We start from the raw sequence: 23820 nt of genomic DNA on the forward strand, positions 1-23820 counted from the left end.
TTTCCTACTAAAATCATGTCATCCACATAGAGTACCAAAAGTAGTAATGAACCATCACAAGCTTTCTTCGTGTACAAGCACGAATCCATAGCACTACAACTCTAGCCTTATGACTGCATAAATGTGTCAAATTTGTGGTACCATTCCCTAGGTGCTTACTTCAAGCCATAACGACTATTCCTCAATGTGCACACTAGGTGTTCCCTGCTAGACTCCAAAGCCCTTAGGTTACTCCATGTATATCTCATCATGCAAGTCCCCATGTAAGAAATGTGTCTTGACATCCAACTAATACAAGTCCAAGTCAAGTTGTGTAGCCCCAAAGCCAAGACTAAGCTTAGGGTGGTCATCTTAACCACAAGAAGGAAGACCTCATCAAGGTCAACACCATGCTCCTACACCCTTTGCTACCAATCTGGCCTTGTATGCTAGCCTAGGGTGTTTAAGGGTACTTTTCAGCTTGTACACCCACTTGCAAGGCAAATCCCACTTGCCACTAGGTAAGGAAACCAAAACCCATGTACACTTCTTATGCAGTGAGTCAATCTCAAATTGCATAGCCCTCTCCTAGGAGTGAATGTCACCCCTGCACATAGCCTCATCATAGGTGAGAGGCTCTCATGCATCTGTAACCAAGGCATAATCCATGGAGGGCTCATAGCAGTCATGAGGTTGTCTATCTCTAGTAAACGCCTCAATGCAAGTTGTGATGCTCATCCAACATCCTGTCTAACATTCTAGCCATGACTATCGACTATTGGTGCAGGCTATCTAGCTGGATGTGTTATGGGAGCAAGGGGCTCCTCCTAAAAGATAACCCTACATATCTCAACAACTTTCTCAAGCTATATATGCATTTTTTCCTCATGAAACACAACATCATGTGGCTGCGGATGACTTTTCACGCCTACAGATCCCAAAGACAATATCCCATCTCATGCACATCTCCATAGCCAAGGAAAATGCATTTCACTCTTTTAGAATCTAGCTTATTACATTTTTCCTTGGGCACATGGCACAAGGCCTCACATCCAAAGACATGCAAATGAGCATATGAGGGAGGCTTTCCTATCCATACCTCCTTTGCAACCTGAAAGTCAATACCACTGCAAGGTGACCTATTAATGAGATGTACGGAAGTAGAGACTACCTCAGCCCAAAAATATTGTGGTAAGCGCGCTTGGCCAAGCATACTACAGACCCTCTCTTGGATAGTCCTATTCATATGCTCAACCATACCGTTCTGGGGAGGGGTGTAAGGGGGAGTCAACTAACGCTTAATACCCCGCTTGTCACAAAACTTCTCAAAGGCATGTGAGACGTACTCACCCCCGTTATCGGTCCTTAGGCATTTGAGCCTATACCCAGTCTAGTTCTCTGCTAAAGAAAGCTAATGCTAAAAGACTACCAAGACATCAAATTTCTACTTTATGGGATAAGCCTAAACTCTACGTAAATAATTGTCAATAAATGTGAAAAAGTACTTGACACCCCCTATTGACTGAGAGGGCATGGGTCCACATACATCTAAATGCACAAGAGTCAAAGGCTCACCCATGCGTGGAATACCATACTTTTTATGTGAATTCCTAGTCTGCCTGCCATATAAACAATGATCATAAGACTCAAAATGTGAGTAGTCAAAAGGTGGAAGATATTGCAAAGCACTAAGTATTTTCATTCCCTTAAGTGACATATGCCCAAGATGAGCATGCCAGAGAGATACATGTGGGATAGAGCCCACTAACAAAACATGGTCAATTAATAGTACCATATACAACCAAGGGATAGAGGCTGCAAGACTTGGCACCTCTTGCAAGAACAAGCCTACCACGAGTTATCTTCCATGCAGAATCACCAAAGCATATATGATAACATGTATCATCAAGTTTCCCGGTAGACATAAGGCTTTTAGTCAAGGTGGGTACATGGCTTACATTATGTAGAACAAAAGTGCTAACATAGGGAAACTGTACAGTGACATCACCAATTCCAACAATAGCAAGAGATCGATCATCACCTAATTGCACAGTACCAAATACACTATGATAGATATGAAACCACTCATGGTAGGGGGCCACATGAAAAGACACACCCGAATCCAAGACCCAACGCTAGGTATGCATAGACTAAGCCTCGGTCAACAGTTGAGAGACATCACATGAAGAGGCTGCTAAGATGTAGTCAACATCACACTCCTCAGGCTGCATGACATTTATCTCCTCAATCTTTACACTAGACTTTGCAAGTATAATACTACAATCATTGGATTTCTCATGTACCTTTTCTTTTTCCTTTTCTTTGTACTTGTCATCACGCGTCTTATGGCACCGCAATTGTATGTGTTCTACTTTCCCACAATAATGGCATGTAAGATAAGGACTTACATCCCACGAGACTTGCTGCATCCACGTGACTTAGATTGGGACTTCTGAGAATCCTTTCCATGACAATCATTATCTTTCTTGCCACTTATGCCACCTCTAATAAATAAAGCATGTGATCTGTGAGAAGCATCATTGTTTTTCCTATTAATTTCTTCAATCAAAAGAGCGCTCTCTAGATCTTTCAATTTTAGCCCATCAAGTTTGTGAGTACAGATCACAATGCAAAATACATCCTAAGACTTGAGTAAAGTGCCAAGCAAAAACAAAGTATGCAAATTATTGTAAAACTCAATACCCTGTTGAAGCAGATTCTTCATGATAGAATGAAACTAGCTAAAGTGAGCAGAAAATGGGATCCCCTCCTTCATGTGGAGATCCATCAACTGTTTAAGCCAATACATCTGTGAAGCATGGCTCTGCTTTGCATAAATTTCCAGAATCTTTTCCCATAGATTCCATACACTCTAATCTTCATCTTCAACAACATTATTGTGGACCTCTTCACAGAGTGATAAAATGATAGTGGACTCGCATAGTGCATCTAAATCAACCCAGTCATCCATTAGGGCCAAAAATGCTTCAAAAAAGGCACTTATAAGAAAGTGATTAAGTTGCTAATTAGTTGAGGTTTAGAAAGAATGAAACCTCTAAATTTGGCTGTCCAGATGTGATTAATGAGAGAATATTTGGTTCATTGAAGAGGTCCGCCATTAATTGCCCTCATCTTTTAATCCAGGTCAGGGGTCACCTTTTCGGCCGTTTTTGTCTTGGAACTTGAGAGATTTTGTATTTTCGAGATTTTTGCATGAAAATCGCATTTGTTTGCTCCCGTGTTTTCTTTCTACACACTATTCTCTTTCGCCATTCTTTTTATTGCACTCGCTTCCTATCACTGTGAGATTCTTGCTCGGTTCATTTGCTAAAATGTCTAGCAATACCTCTTCAAATAACACAGGCACAAGCACACGTAAATACAAGCTAACTGTTCAGCTAGATCCGATTGACACATCTTGGAGAAGTATACATCATCGAGTATTGATAGATGAGATCGAAGCCAACAGGTTGCAAACACAAGGAATGAAGCATATAGATTTGTGGATGGACGGAAATATTTATCCCAGGGATCCTTCTATAGGTAAACCACCTCCTTTTTTCAATGTCCATGACTATATAAGATATGTTGGAGAAGGTTACAATAGGGTGCTTGGCTATTGTATGAGGTTATACTCTGCATCTTACACATATATAGCTCAAATGCACGAAATGAAAAAGGCACTAGAAACTACACAAACAAATATTTAGAGTTGACAAGTCAAATTGATGTTTTGAAAAATGTTAACAAGTCATTGTAGGATAAGCTAACACGCTTGAGAGAAACTCTAGTAGGATTTAGAGAGAGGAAGAGACCATTAAAAAATATAACCAACTTGTGTGAGAGAGCAAAGAAAAGGAGACTAAATCTTACAAAGAAATATGTCTCTAACATATTAGGCATCAATATCCGAGAGAATAAGGAAAGAATCGAACTTTTGAAGGAAACCATGAATAAGAAAGATATTTTGAGGATTCTTAAGTCACCCAAAAATGCGGATTTGAGAGGTCCAACTCTCAAAGAGTTAGTAAAGGACTTAAAAGGCACGGTGAAAGCAAATGAAATTGTAGAGATGTGTGATACTGTGGGTATAAGTCGGAAAGGTTATCGTGCTATCTCTAGATTATGTTTTAAAAATCTTAGACGCAATAGGGTAACTGCATTTGGATTGGCCCAAGCCCTTGCAGTTTCGACTACAAGAATTGCCATGAATCGCAAGATTCCACATGTTTTTGGAGAGTACATTCACATCGAAGGGTCTATGTCCTATGAAAATTTTAAAAAATGCAATTTTTTATTACAATGTGTTTAACAATATATGGGTTGATCTAAAAAAGGTGCAAATTGCAATGGTTCACATGTATAAAATCACAGTAGAATAAAGTTATGGCATTCTAAAGTTTACCTTGAAGTTGGATGAAGCACAGATTCAAAAGGGACAGAAGATGGAAAGAGTTAGCATTTGCCTCATGAACATGGCATTGGACCACATCAATGGTGAGGGCCAAGCTCCATTGCATAAGATCTAATCCGAGGTGGAGATTTGGTGGATTGCAGCCCAGGTACCAATTGAAAATCATCAAACGTTGAAATGGTTATTCAACCATACAGGTATTCCAAATATCATTAAGTCTCAAAGTGAAGGCGAAATGTTGGTAGTTGATGGGGTTGGTAAATTTAATGTGGAATGGCATATGAGTGTTGATTTAAAAACTATCAAATGTATGCTTGGAATATGTAATGGTGCAAATGCAAAATATCCTTGCATTTATTGCATGGAAAGTGTTGGATCTAAAGATTGGAGTAGTTTGCGACTACTAAGAAGAGCCCCAAATAGAGACTATATAGATTTGAGTAAATTTAAAAACATAGAAGACATTTGGGATCCATTCTTTCAATCTCTCTTAAGAATGTTCATATTTGTACTTTGCATGCAGAGATTAGAATAATCGATAAGCTTCTCAAGTTGCATCTTGACTACGCATATTCCATTAAGCCATTATCTTTATCAGATGAGTGTATTGATAAATGCAAGGCATTACTATCAAAAATGGAATTTCGTGGAGGCCAAGTTCACTTGAGAAAGAATCCAATACTTTCAAGAAAAACAAGAGATATCTTGGCCGATGTCTCTATAGGAGGCTCAAAAGCTAGACGAGTGTTACTTTGTATTGCAGCATATTCTTCATATTCATGGGCCTTACTTTGTGGAGGAGCACGGCCCCTTAGCAACTTATAGTAGCCAAGGCATGGAAAAATCCCACTATCAAGCACACACAAGTTATTTTCAAAGCATAAGGCATGGGGGAGGAGTTACAAAAAGCAATGCTTTGGAGGAGCTATTCAATTGGTTTTTTCGACGACAACTTCAAAGAATGCAGATAAAAGATGGAAATGACACATGAGCAGTCACACTTTTATATATAAGATAGAATATATACAAAGCTAGCTTTCCAAAGCTCTCACATTCTCTTCCTCCTCATGGATCTTTCCTCTATAACATAGAAATTTTCTTCCCTTGTAGCCAACTTTGGATTTTACATCAGTTCGGTTTGCAGCCAAGGTGTAGGATGTGAAGGCCAAAAAGTATCCTGCTCTAGAAGCAGAGTAGCTTGGACCATAGCCAAAAATCCTAATTGCTGCAATCTTTTCCAAAAGCATTACTTTGTGGGCATTATATTGTAATCCTGAGAAACCTAGAAGCCTTGTAAGAGCTTTAATACAAAGTATGGGCCATGATGCATCATCTGAGAAACTACTATGAAGTACTAAAAAGGAATTAGGGACAATCCTAGCTAAGTAGTGGCCAAGTGCAATGTCTTTCAATGTACTACTACCAGCTCTCGATCCTTTGCCACGTCCTAAGAAGTTATCTGAATCAGCAATCTCCAACTGTAAATAACACCCATACCAAATGAGCGTGGAACTCAAACCTACCAATGTGTAAAAGCAAATTCGAAATAATCTTACCACTTGGTTTTCATCGTACTCCAATTTAACTAGATTCCATAAATTTATTGATGATGATGTCTCGTTGGTGTTTATCAATTCTTTAACGTACTCAGACTCCTCTCTTCCAAAATTGGAAATCCCAAGTTGGCTTTGCATGCGATCGAACTCCTCATCAGTAATACTTAACTCTTTCTCAGCATCTTTTGCCTTGTCAAAACAAAGAGAGAGGGCTTCACCAGCATCAATAAACTTATCATCTCCAATTTCAGTATCAAGTTTGAGTATCTCTTCCTTTGATTCACTCTGTGTGTCAACTATCCCATTTGCAACATCAGAAGCCTCTGCAATAATGGCTAGACAATAATCTTCCCTAAGATTGAAAAGTTTTTGAATATCTGACATTAATATGTGCTTCTTCTCCTTGAAAGGTATAGATGGTAGAGAAGGAACAGTATAGTGAGAACTCTCATCAGTTATAGGGTTTGCATTTCCTTGGCTCTCCTCAATGATGGTCTCAACTTTGGACTCGAGCAACATCCAACTTCTCAGCAATAGAAGCCTCAAAATCTACATCTAAAACCTCCTCTTTTCATCTACCAGGTCATCTAACATACAAAAGCTAGCACACTTTGCTCCTTCAAATTGTTGCTCATCAGCTTTCATAGGATATTTGACAAGGGTGAAAATAATAAAAACATCAGACTTTGACATAATCTTGCAGTTCTTGGAATGAGTGGAGCACAATATGTCTCTTACATAAAACTTGTCCAGAGAGTGGGCACCACACCTAGTAAACACTAACTTTTCATTGCCTGTTGACCCAATAGGAACATGGACATATTCCTTTGTATCAACTTTAATAGCAGGACCTGCTAGATTTTCAAACTCTAAAAAGTCCTCCAAAAAAAAAATTTACAATATTGCAAAACACTATCAAGATCCCAATCAGGATTAAAGACATTCTTAACAACTCCATAGAAAGAGAGATCCATGCCATTCTGAAGGATAAAGTCAAGAAGCCTCTCTCATGGAGTGACATCAGTAAGCTCTAATACTCCAAGAACTCTCATTTCAGACTTTCCCTTCCCTGGAGATGTCCTTGGCATTCTGACACTGGTGGTGGAGCATGGAAAAGAAACAAAATGCACAAGCTCATCACATGTTGAAGCCCTTGAGCCTGTAAAAAGCCTTCTTCTTTTCCTACTCCCTGGTAGAACCTTGAAGCCCTCAAAATCTCTAGGTTCAAACATATTTGCAAGGCCTGCACGATACGACGCGATGAGGCGCAAACGCTAAAGACGTATGTTGCTACTCGCGTTGTATCGGGACAAGAATCTGGGAACGAACGAGAATCTGGGAACGCAAAAGGCCGCGCCAAATCAAGACAAGAAGAAGGCTACACCCGAAAGGACGCGGAAGGCAAACCCGAAAAAACGAACACTCGCCCTCACGCCGTATCGGGACAAGAATCTGGGAATGAACGAGAATCTGGGAACGCAATAGGCCGCGCCGAATCGAGACAAGAAGAAGGCTACGCCCGAAACGACACAAGAAGGAAAACCCGAAAAAAATGGAACACTCGCCCTCCCGCCATATCAAGAGACGAACGAAGAAGTCCGAAAAGGCAGCCGAAAAATCCATACAGATGATCGACACCTCCTTATATAGGGCATGCAATTATGCCACGTGGTACTAGCCATTGGGCACCAACACATGGCATCCACATGGGGCACTAGACATTGGGCATTGACACATGGCACTAGCCGTTAGACCAAGACACGTGGCATTGCCTGATGCGACACGTGGCTGGCAAACACGTGGCAAAACCGCGGTGCGACACGTGGCAAACAACACATGGGATGACACACGTCAGCAAGACACGTGGCAATATGACACATGGCTCAATCGTTAGTTGACACGTGGCATATAGACATTAGGTAGACACCTAGCACAATTAATGCAAGACACGTGGCATGGTTGACGAGGGTATATAAGGGACCCTTTTGCTTACGTGTACACTTTACATTCTCTTGAGCTCTCGCGCCGTGCTTGCTTGATACGGAGTGATCCCACTTCTGCGCCTATTGTGTTCCTCTCCTGTCGCATTGTATCGGTTTCCCTTGCCCGATACGGAGCGAGGGTGCTTCTACTTCTTTCTGGGTTTCCTCATTTCGCGTCGTTTCATGGCCCCTTGTTCAATATGAAGCAAGGGCGTCTTTCGGTGGTCCACGTTATTGCCCTTGCGCATCATATCAGGCTAGCTTTTCGTGGGTGTAGGAGTTTTGCTCGTCTTCGATACGGCGCGAACGCTTAGATCCGTCTTCTGCATTTGTTCCTCCTCACTCTGTATCGTGCCTGCTGCCCCCAAGCAAATGCTATCTTGTCAAATTTTCTAGAAAATTTCTATCTCTCTTTTGTCTTTCTGGCTCTTTTATTTTCTCCTCTACATGTCAAGGACAAGGAAAACTGCAAGAAAAGTTTATGTAGATAGGAAGAACACTAGGGGTAGAAGGAAGTTACAATTTGATGAATCTGAGGAGGAACTCCCTTCAAATATTGCTAAGCTGGTTCATCAGAGGCCCCAGAGGATATTGCCACAGAGATCCCCCCTACACCAGGTGTTGGCCAGGCATCTTCCGTGGAGTTAAAGCATTCCAATGCAGAGAATGTTTCTTCTCCTGAAGTTGAAGAAGCTAAGGGTGAGGCTTCCCCTATGAAGGATTCATCCCCTCCAATTGCACCCAAGCCTACTTGTGCTGCACCAGCCAGTGAACCTCCCAAGCCACAAAAGAAAAAGAGGAAGTCTCGGTTCTTCTACATGCATAGGTGTTTCAGTGAGATTAGAAAAGCCCAGAAAGCCACAAAGCACGTGATTCCAAAGGCTGCTTTCATAAGAGTTGTAAAAGAAAACTCTGACAGATTGTCTAGAGTGGCAACTGTCTCTGGTCTTCATAAGAAGTGGCAACTCTTAGTAATTCTTGCTCTACAAGAGGCGGCAGAAGATTTTCTCATTGATTTCATGAACGATGCTTACATTGCCGCTGCGCATGCTCATAGAATTACCCTAATGAATAAAGATTTTAGCATGATTAGCAGAATCAGGTATAGGTTCAATAAAGTGTTGAGGCCCTTGCCTTCCACCGATCAAAAAGCCTATGACATCCTTAACATTCCCCCGAAATTGTCCAGGAAAGGGAAAAAGCCAAAGGTCGAGGATGTCACTCACCTTTACTCTACAAGGGGTGCCACTCAGCAGGAGTCTATCTTGAAAGAAAAAAGGCAGGAGGTCTTGGAAACTGAAGACGAAGTTTAAAAAAGGAAAGACGCATCACTTGGGCCCATCAACTACAAGAGGATGGGTAAAGTGTATGGGCAAATACTTATGAATGTTTCTACAGAACCTGAGAAGGAGGATTACCTTAGTATATCTCCTGAGGACAAGCCCATGTTGGAGAAAAGGGATGTCCAACTATCTGACTCCGTTGTTTTTTGTTGCATAAGGTAAGGCTTATAGGTTCAAGTATATTTTATATGTAATTTGTATTGATTTTGATCGATTCAAATAGCTTTTGCTATTGACTGCAAGGCATTCGTCTCCTCTCTCACTCCTGATATCCGTAGAGCCATATATGTTGTTGATCCACTTCTCTCAGTGGAACTATTTGCAAGATTTGGGTCTAATATTGCACCATTCTTTCGTACTTTTGATAGTGTGACAAATTACCACATCTTTTTTCCTTATGTAGAAATGTATTTTTCTTTTCTACGGAGGAAAATTTATATTCATTTGTTTTCACCCTTCTACTCACCTCTATTTTGAATTTGCAAAGGGCATTGGAGTCTTATCTATATCAACTGTCTTACTATAGAAATTATCTTTATGAACTCTCTCAGCGGTGTTCATGGCCAAGCACAAATGTATGTTGAAAGAAAATTAATTGCTTTGATTATATTTACAAATTATATTTTGAACTAACAAAGCTTCCTTTTGTAGTACTGGTAGATTTGTTTCTACGTTTTTGGATACTACATATGAGGATCTTGCTGATCCTCAAAAGCCTTATATGTTTCTTCTACAAGAAGTACAATTGCAAATTGATGTGCATTCTTGTGGAGTTATATCAAATATTTGCAGAACAATGGATTCAAAGTTGCTAAAAATAGAAGGAGTGAATGTAAGTTATTAATTTTATTTGATTTTTGTGTGACCCTTATCATGATGTCTTTTCACTAACTTATAACATTTATTCTTACAGTGTAGATACTATCCTGATTCGTATGTTTGGTGGATAAGGGAGAGATGCATTGAGTTGATTTTGGACAAGGCAATTGCACCATATGATCCTCACTCCCCTCTTCCTCCCAAAACTTCAATGGCCAAGGACACAAGCAAGGGAAAGGGCAATGGCAATGGTAATGGCAATGGCAATGGCAATGGCAATGGCAATGGCAATGGCAATGGCAATGGCAATGGCAATGGCAATGGCAATGGCAAGGGAAAGGGCAGAGGCAATGGTAACGGCAATGGCAAGAGCAAGGGCAAGGGCAATGGCAATGGCAATGGCAATGGCAATGGCAATGGCAATGACAAGTCAGCCACAAAGACCACTGCTGCCGAGTCTAAAAGAAAAGGAATGCCAACGCTTTCTCCTCTGAAATTTGATCCATCCCCTCTTAAGCCCCAAGAAAAGAGAGTACCTGTGAAGGTGAAATTCTTTCAACAATCAAAGAAGAAAGGCCCTATGAGAAAAAACATCTTTGAAGAAATCGATAAAGAAGCCACAAAGCCAACAAAGAATAAGGCAGTAGATAAAGAAGAATCAAAAGAGCAAACATAAGCATACACAAGCCTTGTTATTTTGGCTTTGTACATTTATATGACATTTTTGTACCTCATGATGTAATGAACTTCTTTTTCACTTATAAATCGAATGTAATGTACATTTATTTCTATACATTCGAAAGACAACTTGCTTCATGATAGCTTATGAGTTTCCACTAAGAAATATCTTAAGGACAGTCACTCAATTAAGATAAATTCCTACAAAGTTTTCATTCTCAAGGCTCAAAACTCACAATTGTGGGAGACAAACAACTCATACAAGAGAAAGAGTGCTCGACTCTTTTACCAATTGTTACGCCATTCACTTTGAACTTATATCTAGGGGATGTATTATCTAGCAATTCCAAGGTGTCCCTCACATCTTTCAGACTCCAATTGGAAGTAACATTCACCTCCTTTGCTTCTTCATGCAGCAAAACATGCACCGCAAGTTTATACGGTGTGTAATCTATATCAGAATCCAAGGGAACCCAAATACCCAATCTTAGTTTGTATCTCCTGTAATCAAAGCCCAAAGCAAGAGTTTGGCAAGGGATACTGTAAGCCAAAGCCAAGGATTGAGGGCATGCACTGCACCTCAAGATATCACCCTTATGGTCGCACTCTCTAGATTTCCAAAGCGTCCCTATAGTGTTGTCCAAATCCTCTTCCGAAAAGTTTCTACTTAGCCAGGATACCTTCATTCTTTGTAAATTTGCTATTTTGAAGCAAGCCACAAAGATATGGAGGGGTACAAACCATGATAAACGTATTTTTTTTTTATCCTTCCAGCTATCATGAACTTTTGAATATCCTAAGATATTTTGAATTTGAAACTCTGCACAGTTGCCTTGTCAGGAATCTCCCAGCTTAGAGATGAAAAACTTGGCAATGGCAAATCTTCGATATGCCCATACCTATCCGCTCTAGAGGGAACCACATACTGTGCATAATATATATAAAAACTTGCATTCACTAAAAAAAGACACAGTTTGATCGGCGTAAATAATGTCTGCCAATACCTTATGAATGGCATGGAAAGTCCCACTTAAGCTTTCCACAGGTTGCCATTCAATACCTGTTGACGAAAAGATATCTGCAATGAAGAATCAGTTGTTAGTACTTGCCTAAATGGAAAAGAATTACATATGTTATTCAACTAATAACTTACAATGTGTTTGTTGGGTAACACGTTCGTTTGGAGGCAAGTGCATATCCTTGGCCATGTAAACATGTTGCACCTTGACAAACCACCCTTCGGCATAATTTTGAAGGTAATGATACGCCCCTTCCAGTGATGTTTTATATCATCTTGTTTTCTTCTTGTCACCTTATGAGAGCCCTTGCAAGATGGTAGCATGGTAACCCAATCGTTTACACTAAAGGTTTTGGGCTCCCAATTTCCATCTGCTCCCTGGCTATAGATTGTGCAAGAGTGTATTAAACGAGAAGGGTGCCTAGAGGAAGCCAAGAAAAGAATGAAAGCGCAGAGAAAGAAGCTCAAAGAGGGATGAATGAACTAAAAAGTAGCATCAAGAACACAAATGAATATGTATTGGGCACCAAAAAGAATATTGAAAGATCTCCTGACTTTCAAAAAACTCATTATTAATTTCATCACATCTCTGTCATGTATTTTGTCAGATTTGTGAGTAAATAAGGTCTTTAGGACTCCAAAACATGTCAGATTTTGGAGATTTTGGCTAAAAAAGAAGAGAGAATCACGAAATGGACTCCACTATCTCTAAAAAAGAGGAGACAAGAATACTATATTCTTGCACATGTGGCAAACTCTCTTTGGCCTATTTTTTAATCCCGTGATTAACAAAAGTGCATTTTTGGAAGTATTTTTGGCCCTGATGCATCATCCATGTTCTTGGGTTTAATACATTTGTTTCTTAGTGGCTTAATCTGCAATTTTTGTACCAAAACCTGCCATATTTGAGACTTCTAGTAGCCATAGTTGGTACCATCCATCTTAGCAATGTTAAACAAAGTCGTATCTTTGAGATGACTAGCCATAATGAGTCAAATAGAGACTGACTATGCAAAAAACAACCTACTATAATTAGCAGTAAACATGCCAAAACCACTACTAAAACAAACTGAAAATAAGAGAAATTTGCTAAAATGACCAGCTGTCCATCAAATAGTACCAAATGTACATCAAAATGACATGACTAACCTCAGTAAATACATCACAATCCGCATAAAATAGCTTGTTGTAGTAAATCGTAGTAATAAGAAAAAAAGAGCAAACAATGAGCTAACAATGATCCAAAGTCAAGTATGACTACCATGTCAGATCCTGCATGAAGTGGGCATATAACAAACACTGTAGCAGTCAAAGACCATGAGCCAAACACACAAATGTGTCAAAGCAATCAATAAAAAGATCAGTGTATGGTCAAAGAGAATATCAGCCCAAATCATCCAATCCAGACAAGTATCTATCAAGAGCATAGATATGTAAGAGATCCCAATCTCATCTCAATGTCAATCGAGCAACCAAGCTCAAAGATAGCATGTGAATACATAAGGCATCATGGAGCCAAGATCGTACATCAACGAAGCATCCAAAGCAAGGGATCGGTCAAGCATCACCTATAACATCCAGTACATCATGTAACAGTCAATGTCAAATCTCTAACAACACAAATAGCATCCATGAACTCCAAAGTATGCAAATGAATGCCCAACTAAAGCTCCAGGTGGCAATCAAACACAGACAATGTAAGGAGCATGCATTTCTAACACGTGTCAAAGCATGTATCGAAGGGTCAAGCATAGACCATAGGCATAATGACTGTCACAAAGCATGCCATTGTAGACCAATGTCAATCAAATGCCAACCAAAACAAAGCTCAATCGAAGCTCAAAAGGTATTCCAGAGCAATACAAGACATGTGCTAACCTCCGTATACATCCATGTAGTCATATGTCACTTGGGAAGCACCTGTGACCAATAGGTAGAGTATACACTGACCAAATAGGCTTCAGCCTTATAGTAATAAATTCACTATCAAAGCTAAGTAAAGTAATCCTTAAATCAATCTCAAAAACACCTCAAATCATGGCCATATGATATACCAATGTACTAGCATCAATGGTGCACATCAATAGTGCATATAGAATACCCGAATCATAGCCAGAAGCAATAGGCATATAAAATCCCTGTTAAATTGGTTCAATCTTAATGTATACAACAGTGAATACAATGTCAAACCAAGATATTTTAGTACCAAAATCAGCTCCAAATCCAACCCATAACACAGGCATAGCATTCCCATACATGTAGACATCACCCTAATATAACCGAGCATCATAAAACCAACAAAGTTGACCATAGAAGCATCAAATAGAGTGCTGCCCTGTATTTCTAGCCAGCAAACCTCAACCAAAACAAAGTAAATGAAGTGGTTAAATTAGTTCAAAATCAACTCCAAGCAATGACATAGCCTCCTCGAATTTATAAGCATCAACTGGGCATCATCCAACCAATGGCAATGAGTATAGACATCAAAGATAAGTGATGCCCTATTTTATGATAGTCTGTGGACTGTTATATCAGTCCAAAATTGAAGCTTAGCACTCAAATCAAATGCCAAGAGTGGAAGGATCAATGCCAAGCATCAAAACCAAGTGTATAAGTACTTGTATAGCTGCCCAATGAAGAAGATATGCTGTAGGAGATGAAAAACGTAAGCTGTTGCTAAAAAAAGGGCCTATTTCACACAACATGATGCTACACCAGTATATGGGGGGTGCTCCAACTTGCTTGAGAAGTCTCAACGAGTTCCCAAGAAAAATGCAACCGATATAGGAAGCTCAAACAAAGTGGCTATGGTTGCCAACAAAGAGATGATTGATGTAGATATTCGAATGGAAGCTGAGAGTGTGCCGAGAGCTCGAGCTCACAAAGAAGAAGGCTCTGATACCAGTTGAAGAGAGGCGATCCCTGAAGTGGAAGCACGATCGAGAACAAGAGCTATGGTGGAAGGAGCAAGAGCAAGAAAGAGAGACACACACAATGTGGGAACTCCAACAATCACAATGTGTAACCAGCCTTCCCTTTATTCAAATGTCATTGAAAGAATAAAGAATGAAGTGACAATGATGGGTGCCCACCGCCTGCAGTGTGCAGGTGCAAGTACTGTCAGTGTAGTAATACACAAGCAGCTAGGCAAAGGCACCTTTACCCCCAACAATGAGTTAAAATGTAATGGAAACTTGTCTAAATAATGTTTGAAGAGGTGTACATGGTGTACAAGCATTGTAAATTCCTAAGAGAAGCGATTAGAAAGAACATAGTATTACTAAGTCGCAATCTCCAATACATCTCGTAAGAAAGAATCATCATGCATAACACATATGCAATCCTACCTACTCCAAGTATTCAAATATTGGACAAAGTGGAAGGTATAGTAGTGCTACAAAGAACATAGCCAAGGCCATATCATGAATGAATCAAGGTTGCCACATTAAAGAGATTGTTGCCACAAAATCACCACAATACATAGCAACATTTGATGCAAGCATACCAACTAGTCGCATCACTTTACCTTCATGTGTCACCTCAATTATAAGGAATCTCCCACACACATATTGTTTGACCAAGAGTAACTAAACTTCTCATATGCAATCATCAACATACTTGAATAGTTCAATGATCAAACACCAATATAAAATCACTTGAAGTAATGATAGTGTACTATTATTTCTACTTCTTTATGAATTTTATGCACATGTGTGCATAAGACATCCGAGCATTCACATACAACTCTCCACATATCAAATTGTTTGCTTCAAGGAAAAATGCCTTGAACATTCCAAGAGGAGAATTTTTTAAGGAAAGAAAGACCAAATTTAGATGTAAGACTGCTACTGCCTTCTCTTTGCATCCATTTCCAATGTAATTTTAGCAACTCTTCATCCAAAAAAGCAACCAATAGTAAGATTGCATTTTGCACATAGTAATCTCTCTTTCAAGTAGATGGTTGAAATTCTAAGTATTCCAAAGTAATAATCTATGGTTCCAAGGCAGAGTCACCTTCCCTCCCTTTTCAAAGATAAAATGAGCAAGTAAATCATACAACGTAACCACTCAAGCAACAAACTATAAACAACCATAGTGCTTTATGATCCCTTGTCTTTTATCATGAGCCCCCCAATGGGTTTGTCCTTCCTCCTTGCATAAGTGTGAAGCACATCAATGTGACCAATGAGTTGTACCATATCTAGCTTTTTATCATTTCTGTTATGTATCTCTTGCCATTCAAAATTGCAACAATGAGCAAGGACTGAATCAATTGTTTATCCTTATCCTTGACATATTGCAAGTGTGGGTCACCTTTAGGAAGAATATCATGCATTCCAAAACCATCAATCAATTCACGTGTCTATCCTTTTTAAAAGGGCATTTTCCCATGAAGTGTCCCAACTATCCACAAAACAAACAATATGCAGAAGATGTGCCCCATTTCAATCTAAACATCAAAGGATGCACATCCATGATATTCATCCACAACTTGTTGGAATGTCTTCTAACAATATACCAAAGCATATAGAGTAAATTCATACACACAATGGAAAACAAGATAGAACCCTTGTCATAAAAAGAGTCACAAGATTCCACACCTTCTTGGAGTCCATAAGGGTATCCAAAACATCCTCCTCATTAAGACCTTAAGTAGTATTGTAATTGTGCTTTAGATATCCCCCAAGTAGGATTTTAGAAAAGTTTTCATATGCTCAATATATGCATCAAAGCATCATCTATATATTTACTACATTGCATAACAAGCTTAGATGATATTTCTATTAGTAAATTAGTTAGTTCATGTGTGAGTCTATGTGTATCAATGGGTTAAGCACATGATTTTCCAATCTTCATGTAGCCTATGATTTAGGCACCATTTTTATTGGCATTTCTTTTTGTTGGATGACCAACCTAATTATTTTATCACTATTTAGGTTGACTGACTTTTTTCATGAAAAGAGCCTATTTATAGGTTGGGGCTTCCTCCTCCTCAATTATCTCAGCATACTCTGACATCTGCACTTCCTATTGGAGAGATGGTGTCATTGCCTGGTGACTCACTATTGTATTCAATTATCTCATGACTTGATATATGGATTCCATTTTGGAGAGATGATGTCATTGCCTGGTGACTCGCTATTGTATTCAATTATCTCATGACTTGGTATATGGATTCCATTTTCCAATAATTCTTTTGAGTTCTCTTTATAGTATTCTTCTCTCCTTTATAGTGTCTCTCTTCTCTTGTGTTGTGCAATTGATTTCAATATGTTTACATGCTTCTATCGTTGCACCAACTATTTTCAACATGGTATCAAACATTTGTGTTTGGGAACTTGATGATGCTTTCTACGGCTCCAATTCAGCCCTCACATTGCTCCATTACTAAAATCAATATGCTACTATATGTTGAGTCTTGATCAGAATTGCCTTGACTTTAGCCTTCCTACCATGTGTTTTATAGACAACTACTTGCTTTTTGCTTCCACAAGGTTGCTATGACCCAATTCTCACTATCTTGTTGCATGCCTAAATAATTTGTATTTTTATGTATAACATCTACATTAATTGTATGTCTAGATTGGGTGATATTTATCACAAGATTCTAGCAGAACCTTTTGACTATAAACTTCTCCTATAACCCTCTACTATCTATGTTTACTCAAATTTTTCCATAGACTCTTTTCGTGATGAGTTATGTTTCAACCTACATGTAAATACCTAAGTGCAAACAATGTTGTGTTTGGTTGTACTCTCTCTACATCTCTTCTTTTCTTCATCTTTACTTTTTATTCTCTCCAATGGCACCTCCCTACTATAACTATGAACAAGTAGTCCTTACATGGGATACAAATGATGCCCATGCTTATTTCACTCCTCTCAAGTACATTTTTTAATAGATCCATCTAGCGATTACCTCTCGTAAGACAGCTTCTGAGGTGTGGGAGAAGTTACAGATGGTGTACAAGGGTCCATCGACCATGCAAGCTATAACCCTATATGGTCATCTCTATTAAGCTAAAAAATATGCATTACATATTAAATATTCATTAGCTCATTAAAGCAACCCCAAAACTCAAAGGCTACCAAAGTTTGTGTCCCATAAGCCAAAACTTAATTTTAGAAGGATCCACATCTATAAATAGGAGGTTGCCTACCCACTCTCTTCATCCCTTCTCTTGTGGGTCGCCACTTTTCTTACAGATTTTCAACCATCAATCTTCATTCACTAGCTATCTAGCCCTAGCAATTTCTACCACATTCCTATTAGCCCCTAGCGCCTTGTCTATTATTGTTGCCTTCTATTATAATTGCTAGTGATTACTCCAAACAACGACATTTTTAGTTAGAGGGAGCCACCCTACTATCTATCCACCTCCAAAAGCTGCTACAATCTATTATTTTTGTCATACAACCAACATTAGCATCATCCACACACTTTGTAACTATCGTCTAGCCTCCTACTATTTTCCAGTGATCAACTTACGTCATTATCCAAGCAATATGTTACCCTCCAAACTGTTGTGTTTTGGTTTCCAGTAGCTTGCTGCTCTTTCACACTCAACTCCAACTAGTGGTCACAAATCTTGCAATGTGTCTCAAGTGGACATCACTTTCTAACTACTCCCATTGCTCTACCTTTGAGCATTTGTACATTCTCTCATTTATAATTGTATTTTAGTCGCATTCATCTATGTTTTCTCTGTGAAAACCCTAACATCACTTCACAAGATCAAACAAATGAATTTTCACCAAAGGACACCATCTAGTCATTCCTACTTTGTGTTACACTAATGCAAGATCTACTCTTCTAGAGGCTCATCTAGTGGGAGTTATATAAGATCCCTCGAGAGTTTGATGAAGTGACCAACACTCTGCAGACCTAGGCATCATCAACATTAGTGAGCTTTATACATTGGTCCTCTATGTTGCTCAAGTACGAGGCATCCTTGAGGTTCCAAGAAAGGCTTTCATCTCAATATGATAGCCACAATGAGGTATTTGCAACAAAGAGGAGACGAAGAAAACTGAGGCCCAATGCTATCACTATGGGAAAGAATGGCCACTTATGCAAGGATTTCAAGGAGCTAATAGCATCACAAAAGAAAAAAGAGAGGAAGAGAAAGCAAGATATGGACTCCTCCAATGAGCTATCATCCTCCTTTGACTCCAACTCCAATTCAAATCCTCTGATCAAGATGAAGGCCAACACATAAAAAGGCTCTCCTTCTACCGAGAAGGGGAAGTGCATAGTTGTCCCTCCTGCGACTTTATTGTGTTGGTGATGTAGTCATCCCTCAACTCTCCAATGCCACAAAGGGAGTGTGAGGGGATGGAAGGTGGGGCAATCAAGCCTCATCTATACAAGTATACTAGTGCACAAGATCCAAAGAGTGGTTTTCCTTGACACATCTCAACCAAATTCTAGCAATTCTTTATGTGGTCTGTGATTTAGACGCCTGTTTTATTGACATTTCTTTTTGCAGGCCGGCCAGCCTGATTAATTTATTATTGGCCAAATTTTTTCACAGATACAACCTAAATCTAGGCTGGAGCTTCTTCCTCCTCTGTTGTCTCAGGATACTCTTAAAATCTGCAATTCCTGTTGGAGAGAGGAAGTCTGTATTAGTGCACTCAGCTGGTGACTCACTATTGTATTCAACTATCTCCTGTCTTAGTATATGGAATCCATTTCCCGAACATTCTTCTGAGTTCCCTTTACAGTGTTCTTCTCTTGTTTGCAGTCTCTCTTTCCGCTAATGGATTGAACAGTTTATTACAGCAGGTTGCCACAATTCCATTGCTGCACCCACTTCTGACAGTTCCAACTACCTAGTCTTGATCCATTTCATTAGCCCCCACAAATTGGTCAATGAAGTCTGTACCTGAGCTTGCAGCCATGGAGCTCGCACATCTGTGTGCTGCAGGCTGAAAAACAGCCGGTGTCAATCCCAAAAGTCACAAGCTGAAACCCCAGATCCAAATTGGTGAACAGCATCCCTAAAAACTGCTGCAATTTGAAACAACAGATGACATTTATATGCTGAGATCTCCATGCTGATGTGCACAGCAATTGCTGCAAATCCAGAACAGTGGTAATCAAAAACAGCAGCTGTCCAATCCCTCTGCAACTATAACTCCAATGTCGATGTGGACAGGGCCAACAGCTCCAAGAGGGTGGTAAAACTACAGCTCAGCTAGCACAGCTGGCGAGCCCTCCACTTCTGCCACCGCCTCTCACTGAGGCAAAGAAGAAATCTAATCTCTGTTCTGCCACCTGTGGCACGTGCGATCACATGTAGCGAGATGAGATGGGACAAAGGCACCAGGACAATCTGCAGGAGCCGAGCATCTCTCTCTCTCTCTCTCTCTCTCTCTCTCTCTCTCTCTCTCTCTCTCTCTCTCTCTCTAAACTATAGATCCAATGGAATTCTGACAGTGCCAACTGCCCCAAGAGAGGGGTTGAAGTCTAGCAAAGCCCTCCTCTCACAACTCTACTTCTTGCTAACACATGAAAAACCTGCTGCCCGTGCACTGTTGCATATGTGATTTTGAAGACATGCTTGGAAGGACAACTTTGACGCACCCATTTTCTATTCGTCATGCTGATCTTGCCTTGTTGCAGATGTGAATGCAAACACCTGCTTGGAAGGACAACTCTGACTGCACCCTTTTTTATATTGGCCATCTACCAGAAAAAGCTCTTTGAGTTTGCTTCATCATCTGGCATGCTATCCAAAGAAATAATCTTCGGCCCTGGCTAATAGATTCTCTTTTCAAGCAAAAACCAGCCACAACAACCAATCTCCATCTGGCTCTTTCTTGATTGTTTTGTCTCTCCATTTACTACAGAGGTGTTGGGCATTGAAACAGCTCTTCTATGGCTTTTTGCATCTCATAAAATAGAAGAAACATTTGACATACAAACATATGGTGAAGCCTGGTTTCCATCCAATCTGACAGCATGTGCAAAAGCCCACCTGCCAAGATTAACATTACCCATAGTCTGACAAGCACCCAACAAGGTGTTCCAAGTTACAACATCAGGATGGCAAGTCATCTTCTCTACAATGGCCACAGCCTTGTCAAGTTGACTTGCACGACAGAGCAGATCAAGTATGCAATTATAATGCTTAATGGTGGGAGTGATACCATAATCTTGGCTCATGCTTTCAAAATAGAACAAGCCTTTCTCCAGACAGCCTGCATGACTGCAAACAGTAAGAATGCTGAGAAAAGTAATGTCATTTGGCTGCACACCCTCATCTCTCATTCTGTCAAACAAATTGATAATTGCCAAAATCTCTCCTTGGTTTGCATATCCTGTCATCAGTGCATTCCAACTTGCAACATCTTTCCTGAATGTTGCATCAAAGATTCCCTGAGCACTAGCCATGTTCCCACATTTACTGTACATATTGATAAAAATATTGGTCAGCTTGGTGGCATCAAACATATCAGCATGATTTAGTTGGGTGTAGATTCTTTTTCCCGTTTCAAGTGCTGACTTGCTATGACAGGCTCTCAGAACATTCAAAAAGGTAGCACTATCTGGCATATTCCCTTGGCACAGCATCTGGGCATAAAGCAGGAAGGCTCCCTCACTTTCCTCTTGCACAGCACAGCCCAATATCAGAGTATTCCATGTAACTACATTTGGATACACTCTCTCCATTTGCATTTGTTCAAAACAGTTCAAAGCTTCAACAGCAAGCCCATACTCAGCATATCCTGAGATCATTGCATTCCACAAGACTATATCCCTTACCCGTACCTGATTGAACATTTCCCATGCTTTTTCAAATAAACCACATTTTCCATAACCTGCAATCAATGCTGTCCATGAGACAGTATCTCTGGTAGGCAGTTCATCAAAGATGTCCTGTGCTTCTACCACGAAGCCAAATTTGCTGTACATATCAACCAAAGTGCTGCCAAGAAAAGGCTCTCTCTCAAATCCTTCTTTAGCAATTTCAGCATGTACTTCTCTGCCCTTACTTCTGAGTTCCCCAACAGTGCATGTTTTCAAAATGCAAATAAATGTGACAGCATTGGATAATAGTCCACCTAATTGCATCTCTTCCCAGCAATTTAGAGCTTCCTCACAGAGCCCATACTCAGTATACCCTGCAATCAAGGCAGTCCAAGAAATTACATTGTGAGTTGGCAGCTTGTCAAGCACATATTGCCCTTCAGTAAATGAGCCACATTTGGCATACACATCCACCAACGAGTTGCCAACAGAGGATTCCCTTTCATAACCCAGTTTGATAATTTCAGTATGCATACTCCAGCCTATTTCTAAAGCTTTCATGCTGCTGCAAACTTTCAGGGTGCACAGGTAGGTAACAGCATCCGGAGAGACACCTGCTGATTTCATCTGCCTAAAAGTAGTGAGCACATCTTCACCCATGTCATTTTCTGCATATCCTCCAATTAAGGTGTTCCATAAGATAGCATCACGAACTGGAAGTTCATAAAACACCTGCTGTGCCTCTAGAAGTAAATCACATTTGACATACATATCCACCAAGCTGCTGCCTACAAAAATATTGCTTTCTAATCCCTCTTCAACAATGGTGGCATGCAGTTTTCGTCCCCTATCTGTGGCTTGCATGCTGCTACAAGCATTCAAGCTGCAAACAAATGTAACAGCATCTGGAAACACACCATCTAGCTGCATCTGCTCAACACAAATCAAAGCTGCCTCATTAAGGTTGTGTTCAGCATACCCTGCAACCAATGTATTCCAAGAAACCACATCCCGGACCAAAAGCATATCAAACACCTTCTCTGCTTCCAGAATTGACTCACATTTGCTGTACATGTTTACTAACATGTTGCCAATGTAAGCGTCCTTTTCATATCCATGCTTTATAACTGCTGCATGTATCGAGTGGCCTTCTTCCAGAGACTTAAACCCAGCACATGCTCTCAATAGGGCCAAAAATCGGTTACTGCTTGGGGATTCTGATGTCTCATCGGCTTGCTTGAACAGGTCAAGGGCATGCTGGAAATCGTGGCACTTGACGTGACCTAAAATTAAGGCAGTATATGAATTATCATTCCGGTAAACCAATCTGGAGAATAACTGCTGTGCATCATACATGCCTCCCGAATCCACAAAAACAGGAACAAGATGATTCCCAAGCACTTCATGAGTCTCCAATCCACACTCACACAACTGCACATGCATACACTTAGTCTGCACCATACTTCTCCCCTTTCTGCACATTTGCAGAGACTGGATATGGCTCTCCACAGAAGGCAGGTCCGAAGTCTCATTTGAATAATTAATCCCTTCAAGAACCTGACTCTCAAGCTCATTATAAGCGAGACTTGGGAATCCATTTGGAGAGCGGAAGCCGAAGCCTGCCTCTGACAAAGCCAATCCTTCCTCTGCACGTAGCATCTCCGAACAATCATATACGTGTTTGATGGATGTAAATGTTGACTCCATCTGCATCTAAGACCCTCAGAAGGGCCAAAATGCCGATTAAGTAGCATCTCCAAATCATCATATGCATGTCCGATGGATGTAAATGTCCGTCCACACTTTAACTCCATCTGCATGTAAGCCCCTCAGAAAGGCCCAAATTGTGATTGAGGCCACTAGAGAGTGGCACTGAAAAGCTCATTTCTTTAGCCATTGCTGGTGCAACTGCTGTAACTATCACTGCTGCGGATCAATGGTTTGCCATGTCTCCCTCTTTTCTCGAACAAAAAATCCGAAACCGCTCTGAAGCATAACAATTTTGCAAGCATTGCAGGTTGGCCACTGAAAGGCTCCTTCCTTTACCCGTTGCTGCTCCTTCCTTTATCCATTGCTGGTGCAAATCCATTGAACTGCCACTCCTGTCACTGCTGCAGATTGGCCACACCTCCCTCTTTTGTCAGGCAAAAATCCGAAACCGCACAAGCGTAACGATAGGGCAGACATGGCAGACATTGCAGGGCGATTTTTCTTGAAGGAGGTTAACTTCCAGCATATCTTGTGGGTGTTGTGCTGAAGATTGAAACTTCAGAT

The 23820-nt window shown here is 40.2% G+C and overlaps 1 protein-coding gene across 1 annotated transcript in view; it reads right to left on the reverse strand.

Moving 5' to 3' along the window:
* LOC148022210 (pentatricopeptide repeat-containing protein At2g33680-like) overlaps window positions 1-23205 on the reverse strand; it is a 100408-nt gene extending 77203 nt beyond the window's left edge. Inside the window, exons 1-2 of the mRNA XM_087696817.1 lie at window positions 20722-23205; window positions 19679-19869 (exon numbers count right to left, since the gene is read on the reverse strand). Of these exons, the coding sequence (XP_087552943.1) occupies window positions 19679-19869; window positions 20722-23205 (2675 nt within the window). The remainder of the gene's footprint in view (window positions 1-19678; window positions 19870-20721) is intronic.
* Window positions 23206-23820: the final 615 nt, after the last annotated feature.

The sequence above is a fragment of the Lygodium microphyllum genome, chromosome 17, assembly GCF_053477565.2.
Source record: "Lygodium microphyllum isolate KBCC chromosome 17, Lygodium_microphyllum_v1.1.10, whole genome shotgun sequence".
Classification (NCBI taxonomy): Eukaryota; Viridiplantae; Streptophyta; class Polypodiopsida; order Schizaeales; family Lygodiaceae; genus Lygodium; species Lygodium microphyllum.